The sequence below is a fragment of the Pseudorasbora parva genome, chromosome 23 (assembly GCF_024679245.1).
Source record: "Pseudorasbora parva isolate DD20220531a chromosome 23, ASM2467924v1, whole genome shotgun sequence".
Taxonomy (NCBI): domain Eukaryota; kingdom Metazoa; phylum Chordata; class Actinopteri; order Cypriniformes; family Gobionidae; genus Pseudorasbora; species Pseudorasbora parva.
The window spans coordinates 13458587-13475551 of record NC_090194.1 but is presented as its reverse complement, the minus strand read 5'-3'; the positions used below and the strand labels follow the sequence as shown (position 1 = coordinate 13475551).

The 16965-nt window shown below is 38.3% G+C and overlaps 1 protein-coding gene across 2 annotated transcripts; it reads right to left on the bottom strand.

The window, feature by feature from the left end:
- Window positions 1-1385: 1385 nt before the first annotated feature.
- Window positions 1386-16840, bottom strand: rab36 (RAB36, member RAS oncogene family). Of its 2 annotated transcripts, XM_067433782.1 has the most exons (12): window positions 16744-16811; window positions 16195-16280; window positions 6718-6761; window positions 6155-6240; window positions 4281-4355; window positions 4099-4200; window positions 3938-4002; window positions 3808-3859; window positions 3646-3727; window positions 2019-2109; window positions 1794-1910; window positions 1386-1703 (listed from the first exon to the last, which is right to left on the bottom strand). In XM_067433782.1, exons 4-12 carry the CDS (start codon window positions 6211-6213, stop codon window positions 1648-1650), a joined length of 699 nt encoding a protein of 232 aa, XP_067289883.1. In that variant the 5' UTR covers window positions 6214-6240; window positions 6718-6761; window positions 16195-16280; window positions 16744-16811; the 3' UTR covers window positions 1386-1647. The 2 variants fall into 2 exon arrangements, with proteins under 2 accessions (XP_067289883.1, XP_067289882.1); XM_067433781.1 differs by lacking the exon at window positions 6718-6761 and having other exon boundaries at window positions 16744-16840.
- Between the last annotated feature and the right edge of the window lie 125 nt (window positions 16841-16965).

Below are 16965 nucleotides of genomic sequence, written 5' to 3'. Positions count from 1 at the left end.
GACTCATGGCCATAAACAGAGGGACGTTTTCATTGCGTTACCTGATTTGCCCACGTCACAGTGTGGGTAGGGTTTAGGAGTGGGGTCGGGTCGGGTAAAGGGGATCATTTTCATTGCATGATTTATAAACAACCATCTGTTTGAAACACCCAGAAATTGAGAAACGCACACTTTTGTTCTGCAGAGACCTCATACTTGCCCAATATAGCAGTATCAGACTCATATTCAGACTAGAATCTGAGTATGATGACGTCAGGCTCGAAAATGCTCACAAAACACTTCTTAAGGTAACACTGTTGCAAGTTATCCTGTCAATTATAACTAACGGCAACTGTAAATGATTTATGTATGATTTATAACTTTTCTTCTTTTGTCAAATAAACGTGTTAATAAATAAACGTATGTGGTTCAGATAATAATATCTTGAGTTTCTCTTTTGAATAAACTGATTTTCCAGTTTTTACTCAAATTTTTAGTTTCAATTAACTTAAATGTTAAGGTAACCAGGTTACTTATTTTTTTAAGGTAAACCAACAGTAATTTTTAACATTGCTGGAGCATCCTCTGTATTTTACTGTAAAAATTGATCAACATAAATTCCACTGTCAAAAAAGATGAAATAGAAATAAAAGATGAAAATTGAAATAATGGGAACTTGTGACTTTAACCAAAGCATAATGCCTGATAAATGATATAGTTCAATATTTATTGTGCAACCTTTAAAATTAAATGTCATTTGAAAGACATAATTTTTGGACCTGATGTGTATGTACCTGTCCAGGTCAGTGTGTGGCAGCAGGTCGTAGCAGCCCTCTGTGTAGTCATTCTGCAGGGTTTGGCAGTCAGGAAAGTGGGAGGGAGGGAGGCAGGAGTGTCCCATTTGTCATTTTAGGTTTCAGAAGAGTGTTCGGAGTGGCCCCTTTGCGGTTGATGTGTGCCCTCAAAGTAGATGGCATACTTTTGCAGAGAACAAAAGTGGGCGTTTTTAAATTTGTGGGTGTTTTCAAACTGATGGGTGTTTAAATCACACAATGAAAATGATCCCTTTTACCCGACCCCACACCTAAACCAGTAATGCGGTGGAAAACGCCCCTCTGTTTATGGCCTCGCCCACTGGTCTGGCAACTCAGGGGTCACCAGCGTGTGGTGTTTCGAATGCTTTGAAACAGTGATTTCATTTTGCGAAGAAATTGGTTGAATTGATACATTGTCAAACTATGCTTCTCTACTGATAAACAGCATGTTTCCTTATATTACTGCTGAACATGTAGATTTCTCAAGTTTGGGTAAAGTAAAGACAAATAATAATTTCATAAGCTATGTTTAATTATAATGTATGTTTATTTTGCCTGCCATAAAAAAAAAAAAGAAAAAAGTACAAAAGCTTGCAATATCAAATGGCAGTTTATTGAGCAGTACAAAATACTGATGTTAATACTACAGTATAAATGAAATGTTTGAACTCAAATTGGATATCAGTCCCTTATGTGTGTTTTGACAAGGTTGTCCCTCTCAGAGAGTACATTAGTGATGCACCAACTCAGGAGTTGGTTATGTCAGGCAAAAACACTTCTTTTTCAACTATGTTAAATATTTATTCAGTCCTGTAATACAAACGAGTTATTTTACTTCTTGACCCATCCAGGATCAACAACAGGACTTCTTCTTTGGCTTTTCTTGTGCATCTTCCAGTGCTTTATCATCTGAAATAATAAAGCCACATCATCTTACACTTCACAACATTTACATAAGTAAACATCTCTGTTTTATGATTTTAGAATTGAATCTCTTACTAAGAATACTTCCATCTCCGATCTGAGCGGTGCTGGTTTCTGTCTCCAGGTCCTTCAGAATTGAATGTTCAAAGGCCAGAGCTGCCACACGAAAGAAAAACTCCTGGACGTTCTCCCCTTCAAACCAACAGTAGTAACAGTTACTTTTAGTAACCGTCTTATAATCCTTATAATGGACAATGGACTAGATAAAACCATACATATTTTTATTCTTTTAGAATGTACCTGTTTTTGAAGACACCGACCAGAACTCAGCGTTCATTTCGGTTGCAATATTTATGGCATCCCTCTCTGTTCTCTCGCACTCTTCTGCAGACTTCACATAAAGACAGTTTTGTGGTCTAGTAGAATAGGTTTTCATGCTTCAATGTTCAAAAAACTGTTGAAAAATTGTACTCTCTGCCCAATCTGTCAGTAATGTTCTGTTTAATTCTTGTCTCTATGAAGCCCCTCTTTCTGAAAAGCTCACTGTGCTCTGGTTGGCTGGAACAGTGTGTTATGATTGATCAACCACTTTGAGTGGGTTTCTCACGCCCCTTGCCATAAACTTGAGTTTCAACCATAGACTGTAAAAAAATATGGACGTAGTGTCCGTGACGTCACAAATAGGATTCCGAAGAGCAGTTTTGAAGTGTACTGTAAACTAGAGAAGAGCTGGCCATTGCCATCTTGGCAGCGCGTCACGCCCGGATAACAGAAAATGGGCAAAGAAGCAGGACGTGGGCGGAGCTTAAGTGACGCAAGGACTAACAGATGGGCAGATAAATGTTTACCCCCCTGTCACTCAAAGTGGCCACGCCCTTAATTTGCAGAACTTTAAAGCTTTAAATAATGTAAAAGAATGAGTTATAAAAACATTCACCCCCCCCCCCCCCCCTCACAGTTGTCATGAAGGGCAAAATTAGCCATATAGACCAAAACCACAATTTGTACCAGATTGTAAACATGTTTTTTTCTGCTGTAAATCTGGGCAATTTAACATGGGACTCAATGAGATTCTGCTCCCTTCTGGAGCCTGTGGCCAGTCGAGGAATTGCAGTTTAAATCACTTCCGTATTGGCTTCAACAAAAACTGGGGGAAGTTGCCACTTGGTTTCAACACGCTATTAAAGGGTCAGTTCACCCAAAAATGTAATTTTTGTCATTAATGACTCCTAATGTCGTTCCACACCCGTAAGACCTCCGTTGATCTTCGGAACACAGTTTAAGATATTTTATATTTAGTCCGAGAGCGTACTATGCAAGTTAATGCACACTATACTATCCATGTCTAGAAAGGTAATAAAAACATCATCAAAGTAGTCCATATGTGACATCAGTTAGTTCATTACAATCTCTTATGGCATCCGAAATACATTTTGGTCCAAAAATAACAAAAACTACGACTTTATTAAGCACTGTCTTCTCTTCCGGGTGTGTTTTCAATCCTCAAATAAAGATTACAACGGTTATGAATCAGCGTATTGATTCATGATTCGGATCGCCAATGTCACATGATTTCAGCAGTTTGGCAGTTTGACACGCGATCCAAATCATTCATCAATATGCTGAAAAATTGAATTTTTGGGTGAACTAACCCTTTAACTAACTCATCCAGGCCTCAGTCATTTATTTTGCATATGCTGTGAATAGGAATTATTTAAATAGTAAATCTTGTGACGTGTTTGTTCCTTTAAGAAAACTCAAGACTACAATCAATTGTTTCAAGGAGTTCAGAATCTAGAGAATAACTTTGTGCTTTGTAACTTTTCAGACCATTTCATGCTCAAACAGGACCTCTTTAGTAATAGATTTCGTATGCTATATGAGTGCATTTGCAATTATGCATGCTTGTGTGTGGGACTGTTCTCACCAGGAGGTCTCTTTTTGTGCCAACCAAGAAAACAAAACAGGAGTTTGGTTCATTTTCTTTCTGCGCCTCCATTAACCACTGTCTAAGAAACAAATGAACAAAAAATAAGTTAATAAATAAAATAATAAAAACTGACATTTTCATCTCTAAAAAATTACTTACTGTGTGTTTTCCAAGCTCTTGATATCCGCCATGTCGAAGACAGTAATAATAACTTTTAGAGTAGAAACAGAAAGAATTATGGTTTAAACAAACTCTTATCTAGAGAATTAAATGAGAATTTACATTTTACCTTGAGCTCCTCTGTAATATGCTGATGCAATGCATTTGAACTTTTCTTGGCCAGCAGTGTCCCATCTATACAATTTGTAATGGGTAAAAACGAATATACATCACATGGAAATTTAAAATGAGCAGATGTGATATTTATATAGTTCAGAAAAAACTACTCACATTTGAAGAGAAAAGGGCAGCCCAGACAGTTCAAATCTCTCGATCTCAAAGTCAACACCTATAGTAGCCTTGTAGTCTCTCTCAAACACATCTTTACAGAACCTGTTATAAAAGAACATAATGGACCTTAATTTCCATGAAAAATACAACACATACCATTTAAATAAATCTGTTCACTGTACCTGTTTATTAAGCATGTCTTTCCCACATTCAGATCGCCAACCACTACTACTTTTGACATTTTAAGCCTGTCATACCTGGAAGATAATATTAAACTAATTATCATATTGTTTAAGTAATAAATGAACGAATATATACAGTATATATTATGTGACACTGGTGCAATGAAGACTGGTGCAATGGCTACTGAAAATTCAGCCTTGCCATCACATTCATTACATTTACATGCTCCCTCATAATGCGATTCTAATAGGATTTTTGCCAATATTGCGATTAAAATTCACCTCATGTAAACGCAATACTTCGATCAAACTAATGCCATTAAGCTCATAATCGTAGTAACCACAGCTGCATTAAACTAGGTGGCTTACGCCGTTTCTAATCGGATTAAAAAGGAGAACTATAATGTATGGCGGAATAGCACTTCTGAGAGTACTTCGGCTCGGCGCAGTAAAAAGTCCCGGCCGAAACATCTTCCCTCACATCTCCCTATTGACAGAAATGAGCGAGTGAGGGGGAGGTGTGAGGAAAGATGTTTAGTTTTTTTTACTGCGCCGAGCCGAAGTACTCTCAGAAGTGCTAATCCGCCATACATTATAGTTCTCCTTTTTAATACGATTAGAGAAGTACCACGTTTTATTTTGTCACCATACTTGATCGTTCAACTATTCGTGCAACTGTATTTAAATAGGGAAAAGATGGAGGTGTTTGGTACTTCTAACTTGATCTCTGTTTGGTACCATAGTGAATGAACTGGGCTTAGTGGGCTAAGCTAAATGCTATCCGATCATCACCGCGCGTCAGAGAGATTAAGTGCATGCACTGAGACGAGAGAGGTAAGTATCAACTCGTTTTAGTTAAGGGAATAACATAGTTTAATATGAAAAAGCAGTGAAGTAACCCTTTAAACGGGCATGTAAAGGCATTAATCGCATTATTACCATTTTGACCAAAGTGCGCATTTGCGTGGGCGTTAACGGATACTGTGTGTTTTCATTTGAAAACGTATATTTTTCTCTCCGTTTTGGCCTTCCGTCCACACTGAGACAGCGTTTTAAGTCAATGAAAACGTATCGTTTTAAAAACACTCTCCAAAGCGGATAAATATGAAAACATTGTCTTTGCGTCGTAGTGTGTGGACTGTGAAAGCGGAGGCTTTTTAATACGATGATGCATTTTTAACCATGTGATGCAGTCATATGACCAATTCACACTTTATATTCATGTGTTACTCGCAGCAACTTCACCTCACTGTCGGCCCATTTTAAAAACTCAGTGCCTTTTCTCGACATTGCCGCAAAATTTTAAAGACTAAGTAAACAAGTAGCGGAAACGACAGAAGTCGAAGCATCTTGGATTTGCTCATGCGCAGTACGAGGATGTAAGTGTTTTCAGACGTTTCAGTGTAGATGAACATTTTTGGGAAAACGATTGAAAATGATAGCATTTTTAGATGAAAACTCCATTTTTAAAGTTATCCGGATTAGTGTAGACACAGCCTCTGTTTAACACAACTCGCTGCACAGTTTCTGCTCATCTAGATGACGTGAAGAACACGACGTAGGCAAACCTCGGCGCCCAATAATATCCAGTAAGCTACGTCCATAAAAATTTATTTTGAATTTGATGTGAGTAGATTAAAACAATGGCCACAACAAACAATGGTATATTAAAACAATGAGTGTGGTATAACCATACTTATAAGTTATTAGCGATTAATTAGAATAATGAAAATTGCCAACAAATGCCTGAAATCATGGGCAAATCAGAGCTTGTTCACATGAGTGAGAATCATGCAGTGTAAATTATCCAAGACGCGATCTGAGAGAATCGCTGATTGATAGACAGACAGATAGACAGACAGACAGAAAAATACCGGTGTGCTGCCCGGTCTTTGCAAGCCGTCTTGGTTTTTGCATCCCAGTCATCCTTCATCTGTAGGCAGGCTTCCGGATTATAACACTACAGAATAATAGGACTGAATTAATAAATGCAGACTCATCAAATACGAGATACTTTTGGTCATTTTGTGTGTAAGAACAGTAGTTTTGTCCAGTCTGTTGAAACGGTGTCAGTTTCTTTACTATATATTCTGAAATCATTCATAGACCCTTCTCATAATAACGCTGTATATTTTATATTAAGCATTCTCATATACATGTCAAACATCACATCCGTTAATGTGGTCTGAAAGAAAACCCAATATTATCCAGTCCGAGAATAAAGTTTTCGCAAAAATGGCAAAGACCTTCAAGCAGTAGAGCTATTAGCACTATGGACATCTACAATTACTTAAATTCCTCATTTTAATTTAAATATAAATGTATGTCTTCTTTATTTGTGAATTATTTCAGGACTGATCATATTTTATGTTCCTTATGTGCTATGGTGTGTTTAAAGTTTCACTTTGAAATGAAAATTACCTCAAGATTTACTCACCTTCAAGTCATTCTAGGTGTATAGTATGACTTTCTTCTTTCTTTCTGATGAACACAATCAGAGTTATATTAATAAATATCCTGACGATTCCAAGCTTAATGGGGAAATAAGTACATCCATCCATCATAAACATATACTCCAGGGGCTTAAAGGGTTACTTCAGCGATTAGCATATGATGCTAATCTCCCCCCCAGTTGTTAGCCAGAGGCTAAAGACTACAGCCAGCAGAGGGAGGCATTTCCACATGTTTTCAGCTCGTGCTTGGGGGATGGGAGATCACACTTAGCTGCAGCCTCAGGCATTAATGTTTAAACGGTGCGGCCAGCAGAGCAAAGTAAGTCTTTCAACTTCTCAAACTAATTCCTATGAAAGTTAAGCTTTCAAAGCATTAACTGAAAACACTCCAGAATAAACATGCGTGGACTCTGCCGCGGACAAGTTTACCTCAGCTCTCATGACGAGCTCATCCATGACTGTCAATATATCTGACACCTGCAGCGTTTTGGGCTGTGAGACTCCCTCAGCGGCTATATCACATTGAACACACACATTCAGTTTTTAATTTTAGTGTCTGTTCTCTAACTGAACTGATTTTTTGAAAATGAACGCGGTCGCGGTGGGAAAGTGATCAGTGACTACGTTTACATGGACAGCAGTAATCTAATTATTGACCTTATTCTAAATAAGACAATATTCTGATTAAGGTGTTTACATGAGTTGCTTTTAGACTACTCCGTTCATGTTCCCGTTTTACATGTGATAGAACATAGATCGATTATGGCACGTCATTACGTCCCCATGCCACGCTATGTTCTCCAACATCCAATCATAGCGTGACTTTGGCAGGTCTGTTAATTTTATGGGCTCAGGAAACCCGCTAACTTCACCTGCGGGTGTCGCTGTTGGACAGTGTTACTTTACATTAAGAAGTATAAAAAAACATACGTTTTTATAATGTTTTATATAGCTACATTTATGTTGATTTATTTTTGTAATATTATGTATTGTCTCTTTCCGTTTTTCTGAAGAGCCACTGCTCCTCTTTCCTCCTTATTGACAGCCTACATTTATAATAATAGCTTTGATTAATGATGAAAAAGGTTTAAAAATCGTGACTCTTTGGATTGTTTTTCCTGCCGTCGAGCCACAGGCGTTCACTGAATGACCCATCTGGTTTGCGATTACAGATACAAACTTATTGCATTTTACTTTTACAATGAGCATAATAATTACAACAAAAATAAAACAAAAATATAGAGAGGACGCAGTGTTCAGAATGAACAGTTAAGCAAAACACACACCGTCCATTGCAACGCGTTATGGCAATGACATTTCAGACTGACAGATACGTAAAAGATAAACGGGACTTTTCTGCCATTTGTTACTGGTTTGTAGACGTTGTTATATTAATTATAATTCCAATTCTGTTTTATTGGCCACAATATTATCGATGATTGTTGAAAGGGGCACTTTTGATTAATTTTCAAAAAGGGCTGAGGCTTAAACCCACAAAGCCTCCCCTCTGCACTTCTCTGGTGTGTGTAACGTTATGTGTCCGGTCACAAAATGCGGCGAAAATCTCCAACACAACATTAATAGTTAGATTAAGGTGTGTACATGTCTCCGATAATGCGACTAAAACAGGCATACTCCACAGGTCTTAATCCGATTTATGTTTAGTTAGATTATGACTTTAATCAGATCAAGGTAATTAGAAATTGCTGTCTACATGGTAGCCTCTTAATCAGAGTATTGTCTTAATCAGATTAATATCGGAGTATTGTTGTCCATGTAAACGTAGTCAGTGATTCAGTAATCTAGTAGTGGTGGCTTTGGGAGCGAAGCATTCTGGGAATTGTTGTCTTTCATCCCCATGAGACAAAAATACGTTTTCTGTCTTTTCTCAGTCTAGAACAGCCTTTCTCAAAGTGGGTGCCGCGGCACACTGGGGTGCCCCGTGACTGTGTCAGGGGTGCCGCCAAAAAATTACGTTGGCTAAAAATAAATAATAATAATAATAATCTGAAATTTCATATATAGAATATATTTGAATTTACATAAATGCATTCTTCTTCTTTTTAACCCTTTCGCACGTATGATCACACATTCACGCATGTGATTAGAACGGTCAGTGCATCACGTTCATTCAAATGTGCTTTCGCGTTGGCTTGCACTGAGCCAGAGACAGGCGCGCTCAGAGCTGTCATATATCACAACTTTTCAGTGTTTTCAGCCACATAATGTTTATTTTAGGTGTCAAACATATACGTACTAAAAAAACAATACATTTAGAGTTTGTAAAATACACAATGATGAAAAATGAAGAGGCAATAATAATCCTTTCCATTATAATTAGTTTTATTCATATCAGATACACATTGTGTAAGTAACTTTAAAGTTTACTCTATTCTTCTGCCAGTTCACCTGCCCCTTACTTTTATGTATTTTGGGAGAATTCACGTCTTGTAACTTAAATCTAACAGATCCGATTTTCTGAACTGCGCCTGCGGCGGCGATGGCGGCGCCCATCCTGCATACAGCTCAACTAACGCGATCATTATAAAGTTGTTTAAACGACAAAACACTGCCACTTGTATATATTTGACAATCGGAATATCAGATATTTCAGGCCATATCTAAAAAAAATTTGAATAAAAAAGGAAAAATGACATAAAAGCAGATCATCATTCATTCTCTGTTGTTGCTGCGGTGTGTCACGTGACAATCAATGAAGCGTCACCGTGGAAACCATAAAGTGACACATTAATAACGGTCGCTTTGAAAAACAGAATGTTTTAAATTTACGTGTGAAAGGGTTAAACATATTAGCGGATTATATATTATTACTGTCTAAATAAACAGGACATTTGCATTTAAATTTGGGTTATGCAGTGTTTTTAAATTATATTTTAAACTGGGGTGCCTTGAAATTGTATGCACTTTTGAAAGGTGCCCTGACTGAAAAAAGTTTGAGAAAGGCTGGTCTAGAAAGCACTAAATTAAAAAATAATTTCACATTTCTACTACATTAACGACCCAGTTTAAATACAGATTAATCTTCCCAGCGCTGAAGTACTCCTTTAATAAAGGTTTTCTGAAGTGAATTGAAGCATTTGTGTAAAAAAAAAAAATGTTTTAACACGTTATAAAGTAAAATATCTAGCTTTTGTCAGACCGCCTTCCATATTCAACTGACTTAGAAATTGTAATGCCTCTAGCAGTTGAAAAGGCTTATGCTACATTCTAGTGATTTCCTACCTGTTAAGTTTTTTTCCGTAATTTGAATACAGAAGGCAGTCTGGTCGAAGCAAGACATTTTACTTTATAACGTTACTTTATTACTTTATAAATGTATATTTTTCTTACAAAAACACATTGTTTCGCATCAGAAGACCTTTATTAACCCCCAGAGCCATGTGGAGCACGTTTATGATGGATGGATCGACTTTTTGAGCTTCAAACTCCTGGGTCCCATTCACTGCCATTATAAAAAGTAAGGATATTTCATTAATATAACTCTGATTGTGTTCCATCAGAAAGAAAAAAGTCATATACACCTAGAATGGCTTGAGGCTGAGTAAATTATGGGGTAGTTTTAATTTTAAAGTTTACTAATCCTTCAAAATAAAAGTTTAATAAAATAAGTTTTATTTATTTTATTTACTTACTATGTTGTCATGTTTATCAAAATAGAACTGAAAAATTAGAGGGCTTTGTATGAATAAATAGGGTCTAGCGAAACCATTGGTCATAAAATATATATATATATATATATATATATATATATATATATATATATATATATATATATATATATATATAGTTTTTAACCTAAATTTCTCATATTGCGCAGCTCTGCGGCTCACCGCGGATTACATAATCACTTCAAAAAGGTCACACTAGCTAGACATAGGCGGAAGTACCGCCCCTGTGTTAACAAGGCGCATGTGTGAAGACTAATATAAATTTCCTTTAGCAAAAAAAGGTAAAACAAAGATGTTGGACGACTTGGAGTTTTTTTGTTGTTGTTGTAAAGGGCATTTGTACTTCGCACGTTCACTTGGGGTGGTACTTCCACTTATGTCTATTGTGACACCTTTCTGTTTTGATTACGCATTCAGTGGTGTGTGTCGCAGAGCAGCGCAAGATGAGCAGTTTAGGTTCAAATGAGCAGTTTAGGTTTTTTTGTGTTTTTATTGGAAAATTACAGATTATTTAGCTAGATAAGACCCTATTCCTCAGCTGGGATCGTGCAGAGCCTCTGAAGCCCTTCGAAACCACTTGGAACTGCATTGATTTGGACTTTCAACCCGTTGGTTGCCATTAAAGTTCATTATGTGGTAGAAAATCCTGGAATGTTTTCCTCAAAAAACATAATTTCTTTTCGATGGAAGAAAAGACAGACACTAAAAACTTGGATGAGAAGAGGGGTGAGTAAAAGTGAACTAATCCTTTAGTTCTGTGGTGAACACAAGCTCAAAACATTACTAGACATTTTTTTCTACAACATAAAATATATCAGTATTACCCCACTTGTGATTATTTTAAAGGGGTGATGAATTGAGGAATCAACTTTCCCTTGAGCTTTTGATATATAAAGGTCATGTTAATATAAGAATATCCCCCACGTTTCAGAGCTGAAAACTTCCTTGTTATTCAAAGAAAAGCTTTTATAGACACCAGGCTCAGCAAACGGTCCTGTGCTTTATACTGATGTCAGTGCGCGACGAAACACCGCCTCTACAGCGCATCAGTAGCCCCGCCCACCGACTCATGGAGGGCTCATGCTAGCTGGTCAACAATAATAAATATGCTGAGGAAGACTGATATTGCGCTATTCCTGGTTGTGGAAGAACAGTCGCTGCATAAGCTTCCTTCGGATCCTAATATGAGTGGTTGAACTTTATTTTTAATGAAGTTCCAGCTTACTTGGGGAAGACATGTTCACTTCAGTTCACTACGCAATCATTTGTAAACAAATTTCCGGTCGATGCTGAATTTGGATACGACAGGAATGGTGCAACACACATGTGAGTAAAACGTGTTATTATATGTAATAGTACTGCATTGTTATCGTTTTGCTTATGTGTACGTGTCTAACAGAGCATACCTTTAGTACACTAGACACGTACGGGCCAGGGCTTGGCAGGCCGGCAGGCTGATGAATCTCTTAGTATTCCTTTCTTGTTCTGCTATTCTCTCTCTCAAGTTGTCACCTGAAGGGCGGGACGCGCGCAGAGCGTGTATGTGTGTGCGTGCGGTTCGCGCTTATATCGTCCGATCGTGCGGGCTATGTGTAATATAAAAATAATAGTCCAATCAATCGCGGATCGATGAGAAATAAAACATTGTGACGTTTAATCATTCTGCTTACTGCTTCTCCCTCATTCTCTCCTCTTTCATGTCACTGAACTGACAGGGGAGCTGAAGCTCATTAAATATGCAAATCTTATCCAATCCTAGCCGTGGGCCTTTACTTCCAAGTCTCCAGTGCAGCACTGCAGCACGCCCATCAAAACCAAGCGGCAACCTCCCGCGATCTCTCTTAAAGCCAATACGGAAGTAATCCGTACAGGCTCCAGGAGGGAGCAGAATCTCATTGAGCCCCATGTTAAAATGCCCTAGCCTGGATGCCAGCCGAACTTAGCCCCGCCCACAATTTTTTTAGGATGGGCAGTTTGGTCTGGCATCGCTCCATAGAGGAGTAATTATCTCCGAACAGAAACTGTTCGGAACAATGAAATCATCAGGGCGGGCTTTAGACGATGACCGACAGATGATCAACAGTAACGTAATCATGCACGTCATCAAAGGGGTTTGGATTATATTTACTCGAATCCTAAACGGAGAGCTTGTTTATATCTGCATTCACCTTACTAATTTCTTTCAAAGATGATGATCATGTTGGGTAAGTACTCTGTGTATCAATAAATTCTTTTTTTTTTTTACAACACCGGCTAAGATTGTTTATTCCAGCGCGTGTTGCAGACAGGGTTGATAAGTTTTTACAACAAAATCCGACAACTACTAGCCCTAAACAATAGGTTCTCCGGGGGAAAAATGGTGTGTGGGGGGTAAAATGTGTGTTATTTTGACAAGATTGCCTCCTAAATTCACACTGATGGGTCTATATATCACATAATAGTCGCTTCAATCCATGGACTTATAAAACAACCACGGAAAAAAACATGGACTTGGCAACACAGTGCAGTTGAGCTCTGTCTGTTGACATTTGACAATGCGTCGCATTGGTTGTAGGCCTGATTGGTTGTGGGTCTGATTGGTTGTAGGTCTATCAAATTGAGGTCTTTCCTGGTTCGGTTGAAACACGCCTCATAATCACAGTCCAATGGAGCAGTATCATATATTCTGACTAGAATTGAGTATGACCACGTCAGGCTAAAAATGCCCAACTTTACAGCAGAAAAAAACATGTTTACAGCCTGGTACAAATTGTGGCTTTTGCCCATACGGCTAATTTTGACCTTCATGACAACTGTGAGGGAGGTAAATGTATTTATAACTCATTCGTTTACGTTATATAAAGGCTTCAAGTTCTGCATAATTAAGGGCGTGGTTACAGGTGGATAGCCATTTATCCGCCGTCTATAGTCATTGCGTCACCTAAGCTCCGCCCACATCCCGCCTTTTTGCCCATTTTCTGTAATCCGGGAGTGACGCGATGATGTGCTCACAAGATGGCAACGCCCAGCTCGCCCCTACTTTAAAGCAGCACTTGGCAACTTTTGCTCTCGGGGTCCCCCTACAGTTTGGAAAAAATAATGTCCTCAACTACTGTTGTAAGATCTGTCATCCTACAACAGGGGATGACATCGCGCATGCATTTGTCGACATGACAACCCTGATAGCCCTGAACTAGTGATGCGTGGGTCGTCTCATAACCCGCGGACCCCGTATGTCTATTTAATTGTCGCGGGTGCGGGGCGGGTTGTAAAAATATATACAGTGGTGCGGGGCGGGCCAAATAACTTCATAAAAGTGGCGCCGAGGGTCGGTGCAGCACTAACAGTTCCCCTGAACACTGCAAGAGGAGTTCAGAGTTCTTCTGGCGTCGCGTGTAAAATGTCTTCATCCCAGGTACAGTCAGTGGCATATGTTTCTGCATGTCATATGAATATAATTTCATGGGTTTTATTTTTCTCAAACACCAAATAACCACGATGCTCCCGTTTACAAGCCAGCGTCATTATAGTAGTCTATTGGTTACCGTTTTACAGAATCTATATGATACTTCAGTTCAATGTTTGAGTGGTAGCTCACCGTAACAAGCATGACAGCATCGGTCGGGCACGCCTCCTTCAGCTCACGCCGACGAGCAAACGCTGGTCACATGTTGATCCTCGTCCTGCCTTTAATCCCATCACTTTTTCGTTTCCTCTTATTGCTTTCCTCCAACAAAACCTTTTCTTTCTTATTTGTCTCTGCTGCTTCGGACATGACTATATTATCCGACAAACAAAGTTGGGCTCGCACGTCCGAATTTAAGGAAGTGTGGGTGTTGGTGGAAGTGACGTATATGCCGTAAAGCAGTCGAATTTTGTAGTTCTTTTTGTTCTCGGGTTACTACCCGAAACCCGAAGTTTAAAAGTACGATTAAAAACAATGCAGACCACATCAGGCTATGGCAGACGTGTCATTCAACCTATTGTAAGTCGATTTATCATCACAAGAGTCTTAAAAAATATATTATGAAGGTTGAAAAGTTACCTAGTGCTGCTTTAAGCTTCAGAACGGCTTATCGGAATCATATGGGTGACGTCACGGATACTACGTCCATATTTTTTTACAGTCTATGATCAAAACCCAGCGTTTTGGAGAGAGCCTCAAAACCAGTGTTGAAAATAGCCTATTACTTATTAGTTATGATGTTTTTGAATGTAAAAACCACACAAACATCATTAGTTGACCTAAAAAAGCCAGTTCATGACACCTTTAAGCTGTTACATGTCTTGAAAAAGGCAGTTGCCAACAAGAGGCTAAATGGTACTGCAGAGGGTGTCTGGGACATTAAACGTCATCACGGTGAACAGGTAAACTCAGTCCGCTTTTACCGCCTTATTATGCTTGTAATTGTGCTCTTATAAACTAGACTAACTCAAACCTTCTGGGAAAATGTTTTTAGATCATGGACCAGATTTACTAAACAAGGCAAATTAGCATGAGAGCGGTGGGAGTGGAAAGTTCAGTGCGTGATCTACTGACAACGAGCAAATAAAGAATACAGACGCAGATGGATCATTTCATTAATGACCAAGGCTATGTACCAGTTAGCGCCTGGTTTAAGACGTGCTTCTTTTTGGGTGGTAAATTAATGGTGCAAACACCAATAAATTGATGAGCTCAACCCTTAGTAAATCACCTTCTATGATTCAATTAAATACTCTCCCCCTATAACTTTTGCTCCTACAAATGCATATGCATTTTTTCTTACAAAAACACATGCCATGTGGAGTATGTTTATGATGAATGGATGGACTGTTCAAGCTTCAAACTTGTGGGTCCCATTAAAATTTTGCTCCTACAAATGCATATGCAATAAGGTCAGCCACAAAAATAACTGTGTCCATGCCTTCTCAGCGCTAAGATTTCAATGCGTGTCTTTAGTAAATCCTGACAGTAGTTTTTTAACGGCCAAAGAGGGTTTGCGCTGCCGCAAACTGTTAGTAAATCTGGCCCAAAAACCGAAAGAGTTAGTGACGGCTGTGGTGTAGCCTACCTTTAGTACTTCTGGTGACTGCATTTAGGTTTAAAAATTCAAACTTTGGTTGATCACAAAGCTTGTTTGTGGCCATAATCCAAAAGCATATGAAAAAATCCGGGTTATTTTGAGGAAATCACGTAATGCTGATTGGCCTACAAAGTGATGTCATCATACCTGCACCCTATTTGTTGCAGATACATAAATATTGGGTCTACTACTTATGTGAGTGGTGCTAGTACTCCACTACACTGACAGAAGTAAAAATACACCACTTCGAGTCAAAACAGAGGTTGTGTGACGACATGTAAAAAGGGCCTATAACGCCAGGAATGTGCATTTAGAAAGTAAATATGCAAATTCTGCCCTTAATATGACCCCACCGCTGTACTAGTAAAAAAAACTAGTAAACAAAGCAGCTGTAGGAAGCTTTTTCATTTCATCAGAATTAGCTGCAGTCCTGTGATCCTGATGGATTCATCTGCAGTGAGGCCCCTTTATATGGATGTCACACTTTCTCAATAAACTAATCTGGCGTGCTTGCTACAGTTTACAAAACGCTTGCTGAATTTCTCATAGTACGACTTGCAATATGAATCAGACTGGATGATTTAACCTGTTCAAATGCTTAATGATCTCTTCAATTAAAGCAATAATAATAATAATAATAATAATAATAATAGATTTTATTTATAACGCAAATTTCATTCCAAAGAATCTGTACATATTTCATATAATGTGACTTTAAACAGAGTACCTTTGGAAATGTCGATATGATCCTGTCTCTGCTGACAGGAGGGTTGAAATGCATTGTCTTGTCAGCAGGTTGTCTGGGAAACTCGCCTGTGAAAGACACACACTGTCAGCACAATCAGATCAGACCTACTGTACGTGTTTACTCTGAACATTTACATCAACCTGAATGACTTTATATAGCATACTTTATGCAATAAGTGTATACTAGATATAGTATATTATATCAAGGAAAGTCATCATTTTAATAACCAATACACTGCAGATGTGAGCAGAAATGCAATAGATGTATTTTAGCGTAGTTCTTCCTCATATAGAAGACTGTGGTTAAGGTCTTTATGGTTAAATTAGTTAAGTTAATTCCTCTATAAGTTAAAGATTAAATTAGCAGAGCTGTGTTTGTTGTACGAGAATGGCAACACAACATAGCGCTGTAACGTCGCTGTTAATATTTTGTCTATATTAAAAATCATTGTAACACACTGCTAATCTCAATTTAGCACATTAATATGTGCTAAAACTGTATAAAACTAATAGGTTGTCGTGTACTCACGGATATTCCTGCTGCGCAGTCTAATTCCTGCCGACTCTCCGCATCAAATCCTCAAGTCATCGCTATGGCAACCACGAGCCGGAACACGCCGTCACGTGGTGCAGAAAATACGCTAGCAACATGTAAAAATATGTTATAGTTAAATTACTCTAGTAAATACTTTAGTGTTTTTTATAGTAAATATACTAGTTAACTAGTAGTAGATTGTATACCTCTGTGTTT